The sequence below is a fragment of the Lutzomyia longipalpis genome, chromosome 4 (genome assembly GCF_024334085.1).
Source record: "Lutzomyia longipalpis isolate SR_M1_2022 chromosome 4, ASM2433408v1".
NCBI lineage: Eukaryota > Metazoa > Arthropoda > Insecta > Diptera > Psychodidae > Lutzomyia > Lutzomyia longipalpis.
Window position 1 is genome coordinate 23206601 of NC_074710.1, and position 18673 is coordinate 23225273.

The following is an 18673-nucleotide window of genomic DNA, read 5'->3' on the forward strand; positions in this document are numbered from 1 at the left end:
TTTGAAAAAAGTTAATAAATTAATTAAAATTGTTACCAACCCCAGAAAATTTATATCAAAATTATCAAAAATTAGGTGGAATATTTCAAAATTATAACAAAGTATTAGAAAGACGAATAAAACATAAAATAATACAAAAAAAAAATTATGAAAATTAAAAATCCTTAAAACCCATTCCCCTCCTTTTGACGTAATGCAATTTTTGAGTCTGCTAGAAAGTAAAAGATATAAAAATAATAAAAAAAAAAACATAATTTAGCGGAGCTGTATTCAAAGAATTAAAAAAAAATCAATGTAAAATGGAAGTGATATTGAAAAGATATGTCGAAAATTAAAAAAAGAAAAGAAACAGCTAAAGAGACAAAATATGTACTTCCGCATTGTCGTCCATTTTTTGTAGTTGCACAATATTAGAGAGTAAAAAAAAAAACAATAGAGAGGGAGATTTACTCTTGAGTAATAGGGAGACTCACTTGTGCTTTGTTGTAAAGCACAAGAGAAGCATACTGCATTAATAATACAAAAAAATTAATTACAGGTACTAAAATTGTTTTTAGTTTAATTCTGCCTTTTCGGGTGTTTTATTTTATAGAAAATTAATCCAAGAAATAGAGAAAGAAAAAGCAGAATTTCACATTAAAAAATACTTCAAAGGAAAAGCAAACATTTCTATCTCTTTCAATTCATGAAACATTATATTAGCTGTGTTTCTTTCAGACACAGCTTTTGTGTACCGAGCAAAATCGAAAGTCGTCAGATCGGGCTCAAACTTGGTATGAGCACGAATTAGGGTCCCCACATTCCAAAAAACGTATGCGCCAAAAATAAGATTTTTTCCGGCCGTCCGGCCGTCCGTCCGTCCGGCCGTCCGTCCGTCCGTCCGGATTATAAACTTAAATTGCAAGAGAACGGTGATAGATAGAGACTCGCGGTAAACGGCAAAGTTTAAATATCGACCTGAAGAAATCCGATTATGAGGTCAAATCCACCCCCCCACCCCCCCGTCCGCCATTTTGAATAACCTCAAAATTTTGTTTTCGCTATATCTCAGCCGCTATTATAGCTAGAGGGCTGAAATTTTGATATGTTGTAGGGGCCATCAAGAGCTTTCCAACGATACCTTATTTTCGAAAATCGGTCAAACCGTTTAGTCAATATGGCCGCCACAATTTTTCATCGAAAATCGACCATAACTCGAAAACGGCTTGACCGATTTTGATCAACCCGGGGTCAAATGAAAGATCTCAACAAACCCTACAACTCTCTAGAACATCAGAAGTTTCAAAAGTGACCGCTAGAGGGCCAAAAATCAAAAACAAAATTTTCGATTAGTTTTCGATGAATATCTCGAAAACGCCATTATCGATTTGCTTCATTTTTTGATATGTTATAGCTGACTATATTATCTAGCTCCATGCCAAAAATGAAGAAAATCTATGTCGCCGTTCTCGAGATATAGCCTTCCAAAGTTGGCATGTCATATCTCGGGTTCTACAAGTCCGATCTTGATCAACTCAAGCGCAAATGAAAGGTTTCGAGAAACCCTACAAATGTCTAGAACATTGCAACTTCGAGAAATGACCGCAAGAGGCGCTAAAGTCAAAAACAAAGTTTTCGAAAATTTCGAACTCGAATTTTTCGAAAATAGCGACATAAATTTTTTTCATTTTTCGATATGTTATAGCTGACTTCAAGACCTTTCAAACAAAAAAAAATTTACGAAAATCTATGGATCCGTTCTCGAGATATGGCCTTCCAAACATTTCTTAGGGTATGACTTTTCAACTTTTCCCGACTTTGCGCGTATTTAAATTAATTCGCGTTCTAGTTTGCTCTCACAAAATTGGTACACTGAAAGAAACACAGCTCCCGTAAGCTTGGTCAGCTTACCAGTACATTTTTCTCGTGATTTTTGACAAAGTTTTTCCATGTTTTATGTGCTAAGAGAGATAAAAAACACAATGATTACGTCATTGTTTACATTTTTATTCAAATCGTTACTATCGTAGCAAAAATTCTAAGTAACTGTTTCTCCGACTTTCGTTAACTGATTTTCACAAATCCATCAGTTTCAGAAAGATTCATTTCTCATGTTTAAAAAACTGGCCATATTTTTATTAAAAGTCAGTCAAACCGTTTCTCTCGACAGCCATTTTGATTATTTTATGTGAAATAACTTTATTCAATTTTTTTTACTTTGATTTTGTCTATCTGCCGCTAGTGTATCGATTTTGACAAATAGACTGTCGTTGGAAAGGTAATTTAGTTCCCTTTCCAAATCTGACTTTCTAAAAATGTAATGAAATATAGGAAAAATATACATTTTTGAATATATTTCCAGCTGTAGCTTCATATGCCGTCTAACTTAAAAAAAAATCACAAAAAAACCATCAAGTAGGAATTCTCTACTTAGGGCTTAATTGCTCACTACAATAAAAGTGTGTGTAAGTACTTACCACGTTTTTTACAACAAGCATGAGTGAAGTCTCCTAATAACAATTTAGTTAGCTAAATAAAAATAGAAAATGCATATACGATGGTATAGGGATTAGATATTAATTTACTAATCATTTATAATGAGAAAGAATTTAACAAAGAAATTGAGGTAAAAAAAAACTAAACGCAGAATCTGTTCTTCCAGTAAAAGAAAGAAAAAAAAAAGAAATCAAAGAGTCTGCAGGATGAGAAGTTTTTATGCAAAAAAAAATGAGCAAAGATATGCTTTCAATGTAATGCGCATTTTGCAGAGAAAATTTACCAACAAACAAAACAAATTTAACCCCAAAGAAACTCCCTTTAAAAAAAAACGCTTAAATGAATCTCAAAATAAAATATAGGAAGCACAATGTCCTAAAACCTGCCTTAAAAATTTTTCCTTTCCGTGGCAATCATGAGCAAAATTATGACATACATTATATATTTATATAAAGCATCTCTGTAATGAAATGGAAGGATAAGGAAAAGTATAATTAAAAGAAAAAATAAAATATGAATCAGGAAAAGGAAACATAAATGTGAGATGGAAATTGCTTAAAAAAAATTATCTTAATGGTGGGAAAAAGAACATATTTACATATTAAAAAAAAAAGAAAATAAAAAGAGAAAGAAGAGAAAATTCTATGATAAAATGTTACTGTAGCAAACAAAAGGAGAAATCAAAATAATAAAAAAAAACCCAGAGAGTTGGTGAAATGTTTGATGGCAATCTTTTAATTTCCCTAAAAGGTTCCCACAGTCTCTCTACACTGCTGCGGACTCCTCTTCTGCAGAATTGCGTGGAAAGTGACCATCAAAGTGCGGAGCTTTCAAAGTGCCATCCGGGGTTGGCTCAAAAGAATTTACAGCACCCACCGGAGGGGCAGAACAATGCAAAAAAGCCACCACAATGGGTGAGATAATAAACACCTTGAGCGTTCTATTTTTCGCTTTTCCAAGCACTTTATTCCCTTCAATTTAATCACCTTCACACGAAGGTTCCAGGAAAACAACACAAAAGGGGTAATTCAGCAAAAGGATAAACAAAGGACCAGGATGGGCTTTGCAGACTAATAAATGATTTGAACTTAATGTCTTTCAAAAGTTAAATGCTGAAATATCTGTGGCAAATCTCCTTTTGTAGCATTTTCAAAGAAAAAACACTCTTTTTTTTAATTTTAAATAATTTTTATTTATAATAGGTAGGGGAGAGCGGGGCTAATAAAGTAACTTAAGGGTTTGAAAAAGGCTTAAAATATCATATTTCCTATCTAGATAGAACAAAATGATCTTAGAAAGAGTTATAGGGCAGTTAATCTCCTAAAGAAATGAACTATACATTTCGCTTTATCTATTTGGGAAATATGATATTTTGAGCTTTTTCTAAACCCTTAAGTGACTTTTTTAACCCCGCTCTCCCCTAATTATTTTAATATTTTTTATTTATTATTTAGTACAAAAAAAATTATAACAAGATTTTTTTTAACTATTAGACCAATAATAATCAGCATACTTAAAAGTAAAATATAAAATATAATAAACACTCAAATGCACTTGATAATAAAAAATAAATTGGAATGAAAACTATAAATCGCCATTAGTAACGACATTGCAATAGAAACATTTCACATTTTGTTATGTTTTTTCGAAGCAAAGATGGGGTTGGATGCAGTGAAAAAATCGTTAATTTCAGGAATGAATGAAAGGTTTTCCTCACTAAAACATTACATGTAAACATATGTAAATATGTAAATGACCTCAATGCTCTAAGACTAGGGCATTTCCTAATAGGAAGACCATACTACAAGCCTTCCAACAAAAAGGACATATAAACACCAAATAACAAAAAGGATTAATGAGCAAAAAGGTCCATAAATAAGAGAAATTCGTCCTACTGCGCGACCAACAACACGAACCACTAAAATGGCCACTAGCTAGAGTAACGAACGCCAAAGAAGGCTCAGATGGACTCATACGAGCAGTTACCAGTTAGAAACGAAAGGTAATAGAATCAGAACAGCTGAAATTCACAACTTAATACATCTGCCGATAAATGGCACAAGAAAACGTGAACCACTCACCAACTCCAAGACAGGATAAAGAATTCCTGAAGAAATCATTAACAGAACAATAACAGAATCATGTCCTGTACAAAAAAAAATCAGTTTATGGAACAATATGGAAGAAACTTCATAGAGAATCCTCATGGATATTCATAACCGAAAAACCAAATGTCGTTGCCATAATTTGTAACGAACACCAGGAGGAAACTATAAAAACAGCTTTGTTAAAACAAAAGACGTTACACTTCGATCCAATCAGGAACTCCAAGACTGAAGGTACCCTCTATGTACATAGGTTTCTAATCAATGATACAGAGGGGCCTGAAACACAGTGGAGTAAATATGTTCTATATGGAATTATAGACTAACAGCTCAACAAAAATCTGATTGTTGAATCGTTGACTACAAACCCCCATTGGATGGCACGAAGTTTAATACTCCAAATTTTATTTAATAATCAATCTATAGTATTCAACAGTAACATTGATGCTTACAATAGCCACAAAATTAGACTAAATTACATATTAATAAAATTTTTAGAAGGTTAGGGGGTTTCTATTAACCATTTATAACCTAGTAGCACAGATCTGCAGGATAACTCCTGCCTGCTATAAGACAGTTACAGCATACAATTCTATATGCTGCAACAAACTGTAAACTGTTCATATGAATACACGCCACATGAGCTAGTCTTTGGAGAAAATGTTGAATTAAGTGAAAAAAAATGAAGCAACGTCAAGATGATTGGAACATATACCCATTTTCTGAACAAATCAAACACAACATACATAACAGCTGGATTTTCCGTAAGAGACCTAACATCACACTAACCTCACTTTAGATGATTATGGTGTAAGAGAAGCCTTGTCAGCTCAATATTTAGGGGCGAAGTACAATGTGAATGCATTGCACTCGTCACTCCATTTATTGTTTTGACGAGGAAACCAGGTAATTAAAGTTGATTAAATAAATAAAATAAGGAGTAATTAGTAATAAGTAATCAACGTCAATCTGACGTCACTCTTATTAATGTGTTCGGAACGAACAAGATGAAGTTTAAACTAATTAGAAGGAAGTAAAATTTAAAAACACAATAAAAAACAAGTAAAGAAAAAAAGTGCCACAACTGCATTTCAGGTCAGTTGTTGAACCATTTCCTATTACTCGTGAGGGGGGGTACTCGCGCTTCTCCCCCACTTCAGAAAGGGGCTCAAAAGGAGTAATAAACGATTGCCTGCACATAGCTAGCGACCTTAGCAAAGTTAATGTCTTCAGCGCCATTTTAAAGACTCGCACTTCGTTACAGTACTAAGGTAGCCCTACTACTTTTCAAGGTTCTAACCCTTAAAAACAGATGCTTAGTTGTTAATTAGTAAAGCATTGCCTTCACAGCAGATGTCGGAAAAATGTTCAGGCAAACCTTTGTCAGAAAACAAGGTAGGAACTACCAGAGAACACTCTGATCGCAGAAAAAATAGAGACTATCAACCATCATTAACTATCAACAGCAATAGGCTCCAAGGAATTCAACAATTCATTAAAACTATTCTTGTTCAGAATGAACACGCGCAAGAAAAGTAAAAGAATGAGCAAAAGAAGAATAGGAAATAAAAATAAAATACATCAGAAAAAAGTGCCACTGCTGCATTTCAGGTCAGCTGTGGCACCACTTCCCACTTCCTGGAGTGCGGAGCGAAGTACTCGTGGGGGGTACTCGCGCTTCTCTCCCACTCCAGGAAGAGGCCAAAATTCACTATAAAAGAAAACCCCATGTAGAATAAGTCTCACTTTTTACTTTATGTGCCCCCTAGAAGGTTTTCAATAAATCAGATTGCCTGCTAAGACAGGCGAGCTAGGTAAGGTAAAACGTAAAAACGTCTTTCAACCTTCCTTTTACAGCGCCAATTTAAAAGACTCGCACGTCGTTGCGGTGCTTGATTGGCCACTTTCTATCTTCGAATTGTCAACATTCGAAACAATTCTCATTTGTAATTAAAAAATTTAACGGAAAACCAAGAGAATGGCAACCATTTATAGAAATGTTCTAAAGCATAATACACGAAAATCCAAAGCTATCAAACGTAGCAAAACTACGATACCAGTTGAAGGATTCCTTAAGTAGGAAAACGACCAACGCCGGAAAGAAAAAATGCATGAAGACGTCTGAACGGCAACATTATATTCTGACGAATACTCAGTATATGTATACTACATACATACGTATGTGTAGTGCCTCCTATACGATGACCTGGTAAGGCCATCCCCACATGTTAAATAGCCCTACCAGAGCCATCGAAAATAATGTATAAAAAGAATAAATTTTTGTTCTGTTCTAAATACAAATATTCGGAACGAACAGGAGGATAGATAGATTAAGTTATTGTGTGGCGAAATCGCGTAATGCCCCCAATTCCCCAAAAAGCAATGAGTCAATAATTAATTTGGATGTACAAGTGTTCAGAATGAACAAGCGCAAGCAAAATAATGAGAAAAGATAAAAATAAATAAATTAAAAATTAGTGCCACAGCTGCATTTCAAGTCAGCTGTGGCACCACTTCCCACTTCCTGGAGTGCGGAGCGAAGTACTCGTGGGGGGTACTCGCGCTTCTCTCCCACTCCAGGAAGAGGCCAAAATTTAATATATAAGAAGCAAATGTAGAATAAGAAACTCACTTTTTAATTCATGTACCATCTAGAAGGTTTTACAATAAAACACAGTGCCTGCCAAGACAGGCGAGCTAGACGGTAAAGAAAAGTCTTTCAACCTTTCCATTTCAGCGCCAGTTTTAGAAGGCTCGCACCTCGTTGCGGTGTCTAACTGGCCACTTCACATTTCGAATATCTCAGTATCGAATCAACAAGAAAAGAATTGTAAAATAAAGAGCCAGTTGGCATTAAGCACTTCATCGCATTGCATTTCCACTTCTCGACATTATATTTCTCAACAATTGTTTAATTATTAAACAGAAAAATAAGTATATTTAAGTTTCCCGCCAATTCCCCACTGTTCCCAATTTCCACACCCACTCCAAAATTTCCCGAATTGAATAAAAATCGATATGCCATCAATAAAAATTCAGAATTCAATCTGAATTCAGCGATGTTCAAAGTCAATTCAATAGACTTCAACCAAAACTATATGCTGACCCTTCAATTAATCAAATAAAATATATTGTTTAAGTATTAAACAGAAAGAAAGAAAATTAAGTACATTTAAGTTTCCCGCCTGTTTCCAACAGTGATACAGATCATGCTACACATGTTACTTCTATGCGCAACAATATTCGGGCAAGAGCAAGAAGCTCCACACCAATTCGGAAGAAACTATACGTTGGCACACCCAAAACCCGGAGTATATATAGAAAAAATAGGCATGGGACAAACAAAAGCCGGGAATTTACGAATAGAAGCCACATTTCCATTACAAGAAGCACAAAACGATCTACAAAACGCCGATAATATACTAAAGAATCTCTCCCGAATATGTCAAGAAGCAAAAATTGTGACTGAACAAACCCTTTTGTCTTGGACATATCGAACATCTAAAGGACATGAAGAACAACCTTGAGGATAGTATCGAAAGGATCCTACGAACAAGATCAAAACGATCCACCGCCATTTCCCTACTGTTCCCAACTTCCACTCCCACTCCAAAATTTCCCGGCGCAAGCCATTCCCATAAAAATCAATGAGTTAGGTACCAATAAATAATCTGACCCATACAACTGCGAACATCTCCGCAGGTAAGGAGAAAATTGATTTTCATTTCAAGTAGGCTAAATCTGGGCTGCCAGAAAGCGCCCGAATTAGTCTACCAATAAAGAAGACGTAATGGAGAAAAGACTCTGTGTTTGTCTTTCATAAAACAAAAGTCATCACATGACGATCCTGCCAGGACACCACAGGCCGAAAGAATACCTCCATCACCGAATCGAATGAATCGGATAAAATTCCTCAAATCATATGGACTGGGGCAAGGGACGCACAGATAAGAATGGTTAGCTAAGTAAATCAAGAAAAAACAAATTTTCAAATAAATAAACAAGCGCAGGCCGATAAGAATACCACCAATGCCTGTAAAGTAGCAGAACAATACGCGGGTGACTTGTACTGTAAAAGCAGAATTCACCTAGAACACAAGATAGGGAGCACCATAAGTCAGATAGACACCTTCTTCCACACTATCCGTGAGAAGATAGAGGTTGGCTTGGCAAGGCCCCGACTCTGGTGAATACCGAAGCAGCGTACAAAGAACTTGATCAACTCAAGAAAGATCAGGCAGAACAAGTATTGATAAATACGCGCAACAACCTTCTCCTTAATTCACTTCTCGGAATATTGGCCTAATCTGTCTAAATCTTACAACAACTTCACGTTTAACCCTTTTGCTTTCAACGTGAAACATATAAAGCTGTGTCTGAAAGAAACACAGCTAAAACATTGAAACATGCGCTTTTTTATCCCAATAGTTATTCTAAAAACGAATTTAGAGGGCATTTTTCATGCAAAAACGTCTTTTTCGACTTCTTCTGTGTGAATTTCATGCATTTCTTAGTAGGAAAATCAATTCCAATCATAAAAAGTTGGGAATATAAAATGTTTTATGTTTGGGTCAACGTATGACCCAAAAAAACGCGAAAGGGTTAAAGAAAAGAAAAGATTTTTTATCAGAATCAATTCTCTTTGTACGGAAAAATTATGAAACAAAATACTATTTGAATTTGGCGCTCACTCGAAGTGGTGAATTCGAGTGGGGAAAATATAGAATGTGGGGAAAAAGGAATGATTTGGCGGCAAAAATAGCAGACTAGATTTAGAAGGCAAGGTGTACGGATGCAAACGTTCTTGCTTTGTAATAAAGTGCAATTTTATCGCGAAAAATACGGAAATAAATAAAATCTCTCTGCACGATATGATTTGATTACATATTTTGTTACGCGTCACGTAATAAAATATTTCCGTGTATTTTATTAGTCTTTCATGTGTTTTTTTTAAACCGAATAATTTGAGATCATTAAAAATCTTTCCCAGCATATCTTTCTTTGCATCAGCAAAATGTTCTTGCTCATTTATTTTGTGTGTGTGAAATTAATACGATATGTTGCAGCATAAACAAAATTTGAACCATATTGCAATGTCGTCAGTATATGTAATAAAATCCTAAAGGAAATTTGAATAAATGAACAAGGGGTGTTTATCTGGCGAATATTTTGGTTTTTAGGCAAATCATCCGAATATTTCTGAAGATCTGAATGTTTGACTTCATATGAACATCTTTTGCTAAAAATTGAACAACTCAAAATCGAAAAATAAAACCAAAAACGTATTTAAGACTTTTTGGTTTGAATTTAGTCTTTTTTTTTTTTTTGAGACTTTAATATATTTTTTTATGCAGTTTTGGAACTGAAAACCAAAAATTTATCAGCATGAATTGTTTTTTTTTGTTACATGAACTACTTTTTGGCTCTCTTGTTAGCTCTTAAAAACAGGACAAAACGTTAAAAAAAATTAAAATATGAAATTTAATTAGATGTGTCCTTAAATTAAAACTCGCAAAAAAGGGTATTTTGTAGTACAAATAAGTTAATAATTGAGTCAACAAAGGTAAAAGTTGAGTCATGATAAGATACTTGAGTCACAAATAGTCTTTTCTGGCGTCACAATTGGATAGTCTTAAGCTATTTAATGAGAATTTAAGGATTTTTTTTTAAATTAAATTTGTAAATGAAGCATTTGAGTGTTTTACATTTTTTTTAAATAATTTTTTTTTTACTTTCTTGCTTTAAAAATATTTTTCTTAATTAAATTCGAAAACTTTTAGAATTTTGGCGAATAATAAATTCGACTTACCAAGGCACGAAAAAATCGACTTATTGCAGCAGCCACTATCGCTTCTTCCTCTTGGGGATGAAGGTTGGAGCTTCGTCAGGTTCTTCTTCGGAATTCATGGAGAATTCCACATCCTGCTTGTCTCTGAACTTGATGTTCTTGAAGGAAATTATCTCAGGTTCCTCAGCGGCAGGAGTTTCAGCTGCAGGATCTTCTGCCACTTCTTTCTCTTTGTCTGCATCAACCTGGGCAAGAATTTTCCTCAGAGCGTTGTACATCTCAGTTCTGGTTAAAAAAAGAAAATCAGAATTATTTTTGACCTCCAAAAAGCCTAGAAAAAGAGCCTTCAAACTTACTTTTTGGACTCCTGAATAACATTCAATTTCACACTTGCTGGCCTTAGGAAGGTAATAAAGTCTCGTAGTTCTCGCATGCTGGAATGACTGGAGTAGCAGACGCGAATGTTGAAATTAGTAACCTTCACAAAGTCTCGAGATTCCTTCCAGTTTGTCCAGAACATGGCTGTGGGGAGAATCTCACGGACTTTCTTTCCGCTGCTCCTCACGACGGGACATCCGGGTTTCCAGCACGCGTGAATTTGACTCTGTTTCTCATCCACCGTGAACACACCATCCATGTCAGGGATGTACGCATAATCAGCCATATTCCATGGCTCAATATGAAGGGGCATCCGGGTGCGTTTGTGGATCTCCTTGAAGAGAAATTCCGATCCGTAGTGAGCTGGAGTCTTCAGCCACACAATATGCTCCTCAGACTTTGCTGTCCATTCCTCAATTAAATCCACAATGGTCTTTGTGCTGACAGACCGGGAGGGGAAATCCTCGTAGCTTTTGCAGAGAAATGTTGAATCCACATAGAGGTTATCCAGCTTCCCGCGAATTCGCTCAAAAACCCGAATATTCCGCACATCCTTCTCCCTGAGACGGAAATCACCCGTATAGAGAACACGGCATGTGGGTGCTTCAAAGAGGAACATCACAGATCCTGGACAATGCCCAGCAGGGATTGCCGTAACACGCACACTTCCATTCTTCAGCTGAACTTCCGTCTCCACGCCAATTTCCAACGTTCTAACATCCTCCAATTGGGGATATCTCTGTCGGAGGATCACAGCGGAAATCTCACTCACATACAGTGGGCCAGGAAGTGCTCCCAAATGCAAACCAACCATATGATCCGTGTGACAATGGGATAGGAAGAACACGGAATTTTCACGATTTTCACCATCAAAACGATCAACTGATACACCAGGAAACTCCACGAGGGGTCCAGGAAAGGTACTCATCCTCCCTTGGCACTTGTCACACAACGAATGAGCTTCACGAGCATGAAAAAGTAAATCCGTCAAATCAGCAAAATGTTGTGAAATCGCTTCAAAATGTAAACATCTTATGTTAAGGTGTCCCAAAATTGACTTTTCTTAGCACAAAATAAAAATTAATGAAAATTTAATTTAACTTTCTTTCTTTTTATTTTAATTTTTTACATTCCTTTTCTGCTTTTAAAAGAGCTTCCATTTTCAAAAAAGAAGTTTTGAAGCTCTCATGAAAAAAATTAATATAAAATAATTTGATCTCAAATCAGAGGATTCACAGAAATCTCGCAGAATCTTGAAGAAAATTATTGTTTGCGAAGAAAAATTATTGAACATTCAGAAATAAAACTAAAAAATCAATTCTTCCGAAGCTGATTGAGCAGTTTAACTGCAGCAACTGTTTCATCAGGATGACCATCACGTATACAGCAGAGGTTGCCACATGCAGAGGATTCGGATGCTTCCTCAAGCTCCTGCTAAGGTAAGTCCTTTGAAAACTCAAATAAATTGAATTAAAAAAAAAATCTTTTCCTTTTCAAGATGGCGCGGAAGCATCTACAAACTAGTATGGCTAGATTTGGTTACATTTCTCTCCATTTATTACACATTTAATATTATCTATCGCTTTGTCTTGGATGAAGAGCAAAAGAAGTGAGTAAAAAATGGAGAAAGGCGTCCTTAACGTAACCTAAAAAAAATTCTAAAATTTGTTTTTTTTTCAGTTACTTTGAAGGCTTGGTCATTTACTTCAACTCCTACACAAATCTCATTCCTCTCTCCTTCGTTCTGGGCTTCTACGTCTCAATGGTGATGACACGATGGTGGGATCAGTACCTAACAATTCCTCTACCCTTTTCCATCTCTGTGCTTGTTAGTGCAAATATTCACGGACAGGTACGTTAAGGTTCAAATTTTCTTCATTCTTTTTCAATGATTCTGACCCCTTCATCAGGTACTTGAAGTATAAATTACTGAATTTTCTTACAGGATGAAGGAGGACGTTTAATGAGACGAACTATAGTCCGGTACGTTTGCCTCTGCATTACAATGGTTTTCATAAATATCGCTCCGCGTGTGAAGAGGCGCTTTCCAACGCTCCAGCAACTCGTAGAGGCTGGGCTCCTCACGGATAACGAACGTGCAATAATAGCAAACATGAATGAACGTTTTCCGCGTACTTCAAAGCACTGGATGCCAATAGTTTGGGCAGCAAGTATCGTGACGCGTGCCCGGAAAGAAGGAAGAATACGTGATGATTTTGCCGTAAAGTCAATGATTGATGAATTAAATAAAGTCCGCCTAAAATGCGGGAATCTTGGTGAATACGACACCATCAGTATACCTCTCGTGTACACGCAAGTAGTCACCATAGCTGTCTATTCGTACTGCTTTGCAACCATTATGGGTAGTCAGTGGCGTGACTATGATGACGAAATTAATGGCTTCTCAATTCCACTGAATTTCCCCTTTTTCGCAACCCTCCAATTCTTCTTCTACATGGGATGGCTGAAAGTGGCTGAAGTCCTCATTAATCCCTTTGGGGAGGATGATGAGGACTTCGAAGTGAACTGGATGGTGGATCGGAATCTCCAGGAAACATACATGATTGTCGATTTGATGCACGATGAACACCCGGATCTGGTTAAGGATCAATACTGGGATCAAGTCTTCCCTAGCGAACTACCTTACACAGAGGAAACAAAAGAATTCCGCGAACAACCACCGAAATCATCAACTGCTGACATTGAAGTCCAGAAAACACCTTCGAAGACTTCAGTGGACAATAAAACGGTTGGTACTAGAAGTCTTATTCTTTAGTTAGTTTTTTTTATAAACTGTTATTGGATTTCTGAGTCTGTTTTCAATATTGCTCTTTGCCTAAGGAGACATACTTCGTCAGTTTTCTCAGACTTGCTTCATCAAGCAGGCTTCTGGCTTGCTTTATCAAAGCTTCCCTCTGATTTGCTTCTAATACCTAATAATTCAATCAAATTCATTAATTTCAAACAGATCGATGACAACGCGGATAAAAACCAATTAGGAGCACACAATGAATCCACAACGAGCGATCCCGACTCTGTGAATCTTGAGAATATAGTCACTTTAGCCCTAAAGCGTTACTTCAGCCGGGAAGAAAGCCAATCGAGTAAGGAAGAAGCGCCTAAAACGGACCTTGATGAAATTCTCACAGCTTTAACATCCTCTGATCAGCCTCCTCCTACCACGTCTTCAGCAGACAATAACCTCAACAAGTCGAGAAGTGAGAACAATGACGATTCCACAAAAGAAGGATGCAGTAAACAGGAAGATACCAAAATGGCGGAACAAAATGGCGATGATGAATTTGAAAAATTGCGCTTGGAACGTGAAAGAGAACGCCAAGAGCGTAAGAAGCAGCAGCAAATTACTCTTGAATCACTTAACATACCACAAGGATCCATGGATGTAGATGCATTGCTTGAGCAGCTTGTGACAAATATTACGGAGCAGGTTAATCAGCGCCTCTAGAGGAAAATTTCACAATGTTTAAAATAGCCGTTTAACCAATAAAAATTTCCTTCATTTCAAGCTTTTTATTTATATTTTGCCGTTGAATTTAATTTTTTGATGAAATCAAAGTAATTCACGAAATCGCGTGAATTGAATTATTGTCGTGGAAACTTCAAAACATTGAAAACATCGCAGAAATCGACGGTTAAATTATCATTTAATTTAGCATTGCCTTTAGCTGGTTAACCTGAGATTGCAGTCTATACGGACAAAAGAGTTGATGCTGCAACAAGATGACCGTCACGTACACAGCGGAAGTTGCCACGTGCAGAGGATTCGGATGCTTCCTCAAGCTCCTGCTAAGGTGAGTCATTTGGAAACTCAAATTAATGGAATTTTAAAAACTCTTTTCTTTTTCAAGATGGCGCGGAAGCATCTACAAACTTGTGTGGGTGGACTTGGTGACGTATCTTTCAGCTTATTACGCACTTAATTTCCTTTATCGATTTTATTTGGATGATGAGCAAAAGAAGTGAGTAAAAATGGAGAAAGGCGTGCTTAACGTAACCTAAAAAAATGTTGTTAACATTTTGTTTGTTTTTCGTAGAATATTCGTGGGTCTAGTCCTTTATGCTTCACTTTACACCAAATACATCCCAATTTCCTTCGTTCTTGGCTTCTATGTGACCATTATCGTGAAGAGATGGTGGGAACAGTACACAACAATTCCCAAACCGAATTCAATATCAATGTTTGTGAGTTCTTACATCATCGGACAGGTGAGTTATGAAATTCAAAAAGTAACCGTTGACATTGTGATCCCTTCATCAGGTCCTTGAAATACTACAAATAATGGATTTTCTTACAGGACGAACGAGGACGATTAATGAGACGAACTATAGTCCGATACGTTTGCCTCTGCATAACAATGGTTCTAATAAGAGTAGCCCCAAGAGTGAAGAAGCGCTTCCCAACGCTCCAACGGCTCGTGGAAGCTGGCCTCCTAACGGACAGTGAACGAACTATAATAGCCAAAATGGATGAACGTTTTCCGCGTCCTTCGAAGCATTGGATGCCAATTGTTTGGGCAGCAAGTATCGTGACGCGTGCCCGGAAAGAAGGTCTCATACGGGATGACTTTGCCGTCAAGACACTTATTGATCAGCTTAACAGCCTTCGTGACAGTGCGAGTATTCTTCTCAAGTACGACACTATCACCATTCCTCTTGTCTACACACAAGTAGTCACCCTGGCCGTCTATTCGTACTGCGCCGCAAATATTTTGGCAAGCCAATGGTTTGAGAGTAGTGATGAAGGGAAAGATCAAGCCTTAGATGTCTACTTCCCATTTTTCTCAACGCTTCAATTCTTCTTCTACATGGGATGGCTGAAAGTAGCTGAAGTCCTCATTAATCCCTTTGGGGAGGATGATGAAGACTTCGAAGTGAATTGGATGATTGATGAAAATCTCAAAGGATGCTACATGATTGTCGATGAGATGCATCATGAGCATCCGGAGTTGATGAAGGATCAATACTGGGATGAAGTCTTCCCAAATGAGCTTCCTGGTGCGGAAGAATTTCACGAACAACACCCAGAAGCATCAACATCTAAGCTTGAGATTCCAGAAGCTGAAGCACACCTAACCTCTAAATTGCCACCAAAAATCATTGTGGATGACATGGTACGAGCCAACAACCAAAGACTTAAAAAAGAGTTTTTCTGTTGTTAACCTTCCTTTTTCATTTGTTTTTGCCTAAATAGAGTGATGGGAATGTCGAAAATGGTCAAGATCAACCAGGACAGAGTGCAGAGAACCTCGTTGATACTGTCACAATGGCATTTGAGCGTTTCTTCAGGACAGAAGATGAGCAATCAATGCAATACTTGAAGGAAACTACCCAAGTATCAACTGCTCCGAGTAGGGCCAGCTTGTCTGAAGGTGCAAAAGTCACGATTACTGTTCCAGATGGAAGTCTTGAGGAAGACAATGAGACACCTGAAGATGATGAATTTGAAAAACTTCGCTTAACTCGTGAAAAAGAACGCCAGGAGAGGAATAAACTGTTGATTTCCAACCCTACACAAGACGTTGCAACAACTTTAGATATGAGCGCTTTTCTTGAACAAATTATTGACAAAAATATGGATAAAATTGAACCAGATTCAGATTAAAAGCTTGAATTTTCCTCTTTACTATCCATTTTTTTCTCTTTTGATCCTCCGTGATGCTTTTGCGGAGTTTTAAATTCAAATATGGCGGATTAACAGTTTTCATGTCTTCACTGTCTTCAATTTCCACTAAAAAAAACTAAGAGTGCTAAGATTTAGGGGCTTTGGGGCCTTCTTTGTCGTTTTTCTTGTTTCTATCATACTTTTCCTTATATTTTCTGCAATTTTTCTGCACAGAAAATGCTTTTTGAGCCTTAAAATCGTTTAGGGGAGATCGGGGTAAAGTCATTTTGGAATTTTAAAATGCCAATTTCTCCAAACTTATAAATCGGAAAAAAAATTAGAGTGAGAAGCCCAATCAACCTACAATATTTGACTGTACATAATTTGAGGATTATCCGATCAGTATCTACTTTAGAATGAAAATAAATTTTTGGCCCATTCCCCAAACTTTTGTGTATTGTGGAAAATCTATTCTCCGAAACTTTTCTTTTAGCAATTTTCCAATCCGATAATTTTTCTCACAAGCTGGGTTAGTATAGAAAATGTTGCCAAGATGTATTTTTCACAAACTTTTAATGATTTTTCTGAACAAATTATTAAATCAAAATACGCCTCTTGGGGTAAATATAGTCAACTAATGTAAATCATATGAAACATCGAAATTTTTGACATATTTACTAACCATTTCTCTGTTTTAATGGTTATAAAATTAAAATTTCTTGTCGCGGTTTATCTGGCGAATATTTTGTTTTCTTTTTGTGAATTATGCGAATATTTCTGAAGATCTGAATGCTTGACTTCACATGAACATCTTTTGCTAAAAATTGAACAACTCAAAATCGAAAAGTAAAACCAAAAACGTATTTAAGACTTTTTGGTTTGAGTTTAGTCTTTTTTGAGACTTTAATATATTTTTTTTATGCAGTTTTGGAACTGAAAACCAAAAATTTATCGGCATGAATTGTTTTTTTTTTGTTACATGAACTACTTTTTGGCTCTCTTGTTAGCTCTTAAAAACAGGACAAAACGTTAAAAAAAATTAAAATATGAAATTTAATTAGATGTGTCCTTAAATTAAAACTCGCAAAAAAGGTATTTTGTAGTACAAATAAGTTAATAATTGAGTCAACAAAGATAAAAGTTGAGTCATGAAAAGATATTTGAGTCACAAATAGTCTTTTCTGGCGTCACAATTGGATAGTCTTTAGCTATTTAATGAGAATTTAAGGATTTTTTTTTAATTAAATTTTTCTCTATAAGAAAAATTCAAAAATCTCTCCAAAATGTCTCTAAAAGTTCCCATAATTCCTATACCATCCCTCTTCTGTTTGAATTTACTACTTTTCAGTTTAATTTAAGTCATTTAATTGTTTTAGCTGTGTTTCTTTCAGACACAGCTTTTGTGTACCGAGCAAAATCGAAAGTCGTCAGATCGGGCTCAAACTTGGGATGAGCACGAATTAGGGTCCCCACATTCCAAAAAACGTATGCGCCAAAAATAAGTTTTTTTCCGGCCGGCCGTCCGGCCGTCCGGCCGTCCGTAGTATAACGCTAAATTGCGAGAGAACGGTGATAGATAGAGACTTGCGGTAAACGGCAAAGTTTAAATATCGACTGGAAGACATCCGATTATGAGGTCAAATCCACCCCCCCTCCCCTCCGTCCGCCATTTTGAATAACCTCAAAATTTTGTTTTCGCTATATCTCAGCCGCTATTATAGCTAGAGGGCTGAAATTTTGATATGTTGTAGGGGCCATCAAGAGCTTTCCAACGATACCTCATTTTCGAAAATCGGTCAAGCCGTTTAGTCAATATGGCCGCCACAATTTTTCATCGAAAATCGACCATAACTCGAAAACGGATTGACCGATTTTGATCAACCCGGGCTCAAATGAAAGTTCTCAACAAACCCTACAACTCTCTAGAACATACGAAGTTTCAAAAGTGACCGCTAGGGGGCCAAAAATCAAAAACAAAATTTTCGATGAATATCTCGAAAACGCCATTATCGATTTGCTTCATTTTTTGATATGTTATAGCTGACTATATTATCTAGCTCCATGCCAAAAATGAAGAAAATCTATGTCGCCGTTCTCGAGATATAGCCTTCCAAAGTTGGCATGTCATATCTCGGGTTCTACAAGTCCGATTTTGATCAACTCAAGTGCAAATGAAAGGTTTCGTGAAGCCCTACAAATGTCTAGAACATTAATAGCTTACCCGTACATTTATGCTTGAATTACCCGAATATTAGCGAAGATTCGAATAATTTCGTCCAGATAAACACCCCTTCCTTGTAAATG

General features: G+C 36.5%; 4 protein-coding genes across 4 annotated transcripts in view; 3 read left to right on the top strand and 1 right to left on the bottom strand.

Annotated features, from left to right (window-relative positions):
* Positions 1 to 18673, top strand: part of LOC129795035 (probable asparagine--tRNA ligase, mitochondrial) — a 1173171-nt gene that overhangs the window by 112050 nt on the left and 1042448 nt on the right. The window lies entirely within an intron of this gene.
* The window catches only part of LOC129795050 (protein artemis-like), a 41012-nt gene that overhangs the window by 22105 nt on the left and 234 nt on the right, over positions 1 to 18673 (bottom strand). Inside the window, exons 2-3 of the mRNA XM_055836071.1 lie at positions 10725 to 11706; positions 10390 to 10653 (exon numbers count right to left, since the gene is read on the bottom strand). Coding sequence (XP_055692046.1) covers positions 10425 to 10653; positions 10725 to 11674 — 1179 coding nt within the window. The 5' untranslated portion in view covers positions 11675 to 11706 and the 3' untranslated portion in view covers positions 10390 to 10424. The remainder of the gene's footprint in view (positions 1 to 10389; positions 10654 to 10724; positions 11707 to 18673) is intronic.
* LOC129795017 (bestrophin-2-like) lies at positions 11843 to 14272 on the top strand. Its single transcript, XM_055836022.1, has 5 exons — positions 11843 to 12185; positions 12245 to 12355; positions 12427 to 12598; positions 12692 to 13495; positions 13715 to 14272. The coding sequence occupies exons 1-5, from the start codon at positions 12115 to 12117 to the stop codon at positions 14210 to 14212; spliced, it is 1656 nt and encodes a 551-aa protein (XP_055691997.1). The 5' UTR covers positions 11843 to 12114; the 3' UTR covers positions 14213 to 14272.
* LOC129795081 (bestrophin-2-like) lies at positions 14272 to 18574 on the top strand. The gene has a single exon (XM_055836116.1). The coding sequence runs from the start codon at positions 15081 to 15083 to the stop codon at positions 15924 to 15926; it is 846 nt and encodes a 281-aa protein (XP_055692091.1). The 5' UTR covers positions 14272 to 15080; the 3' UTR covers positions 15927 to 18574.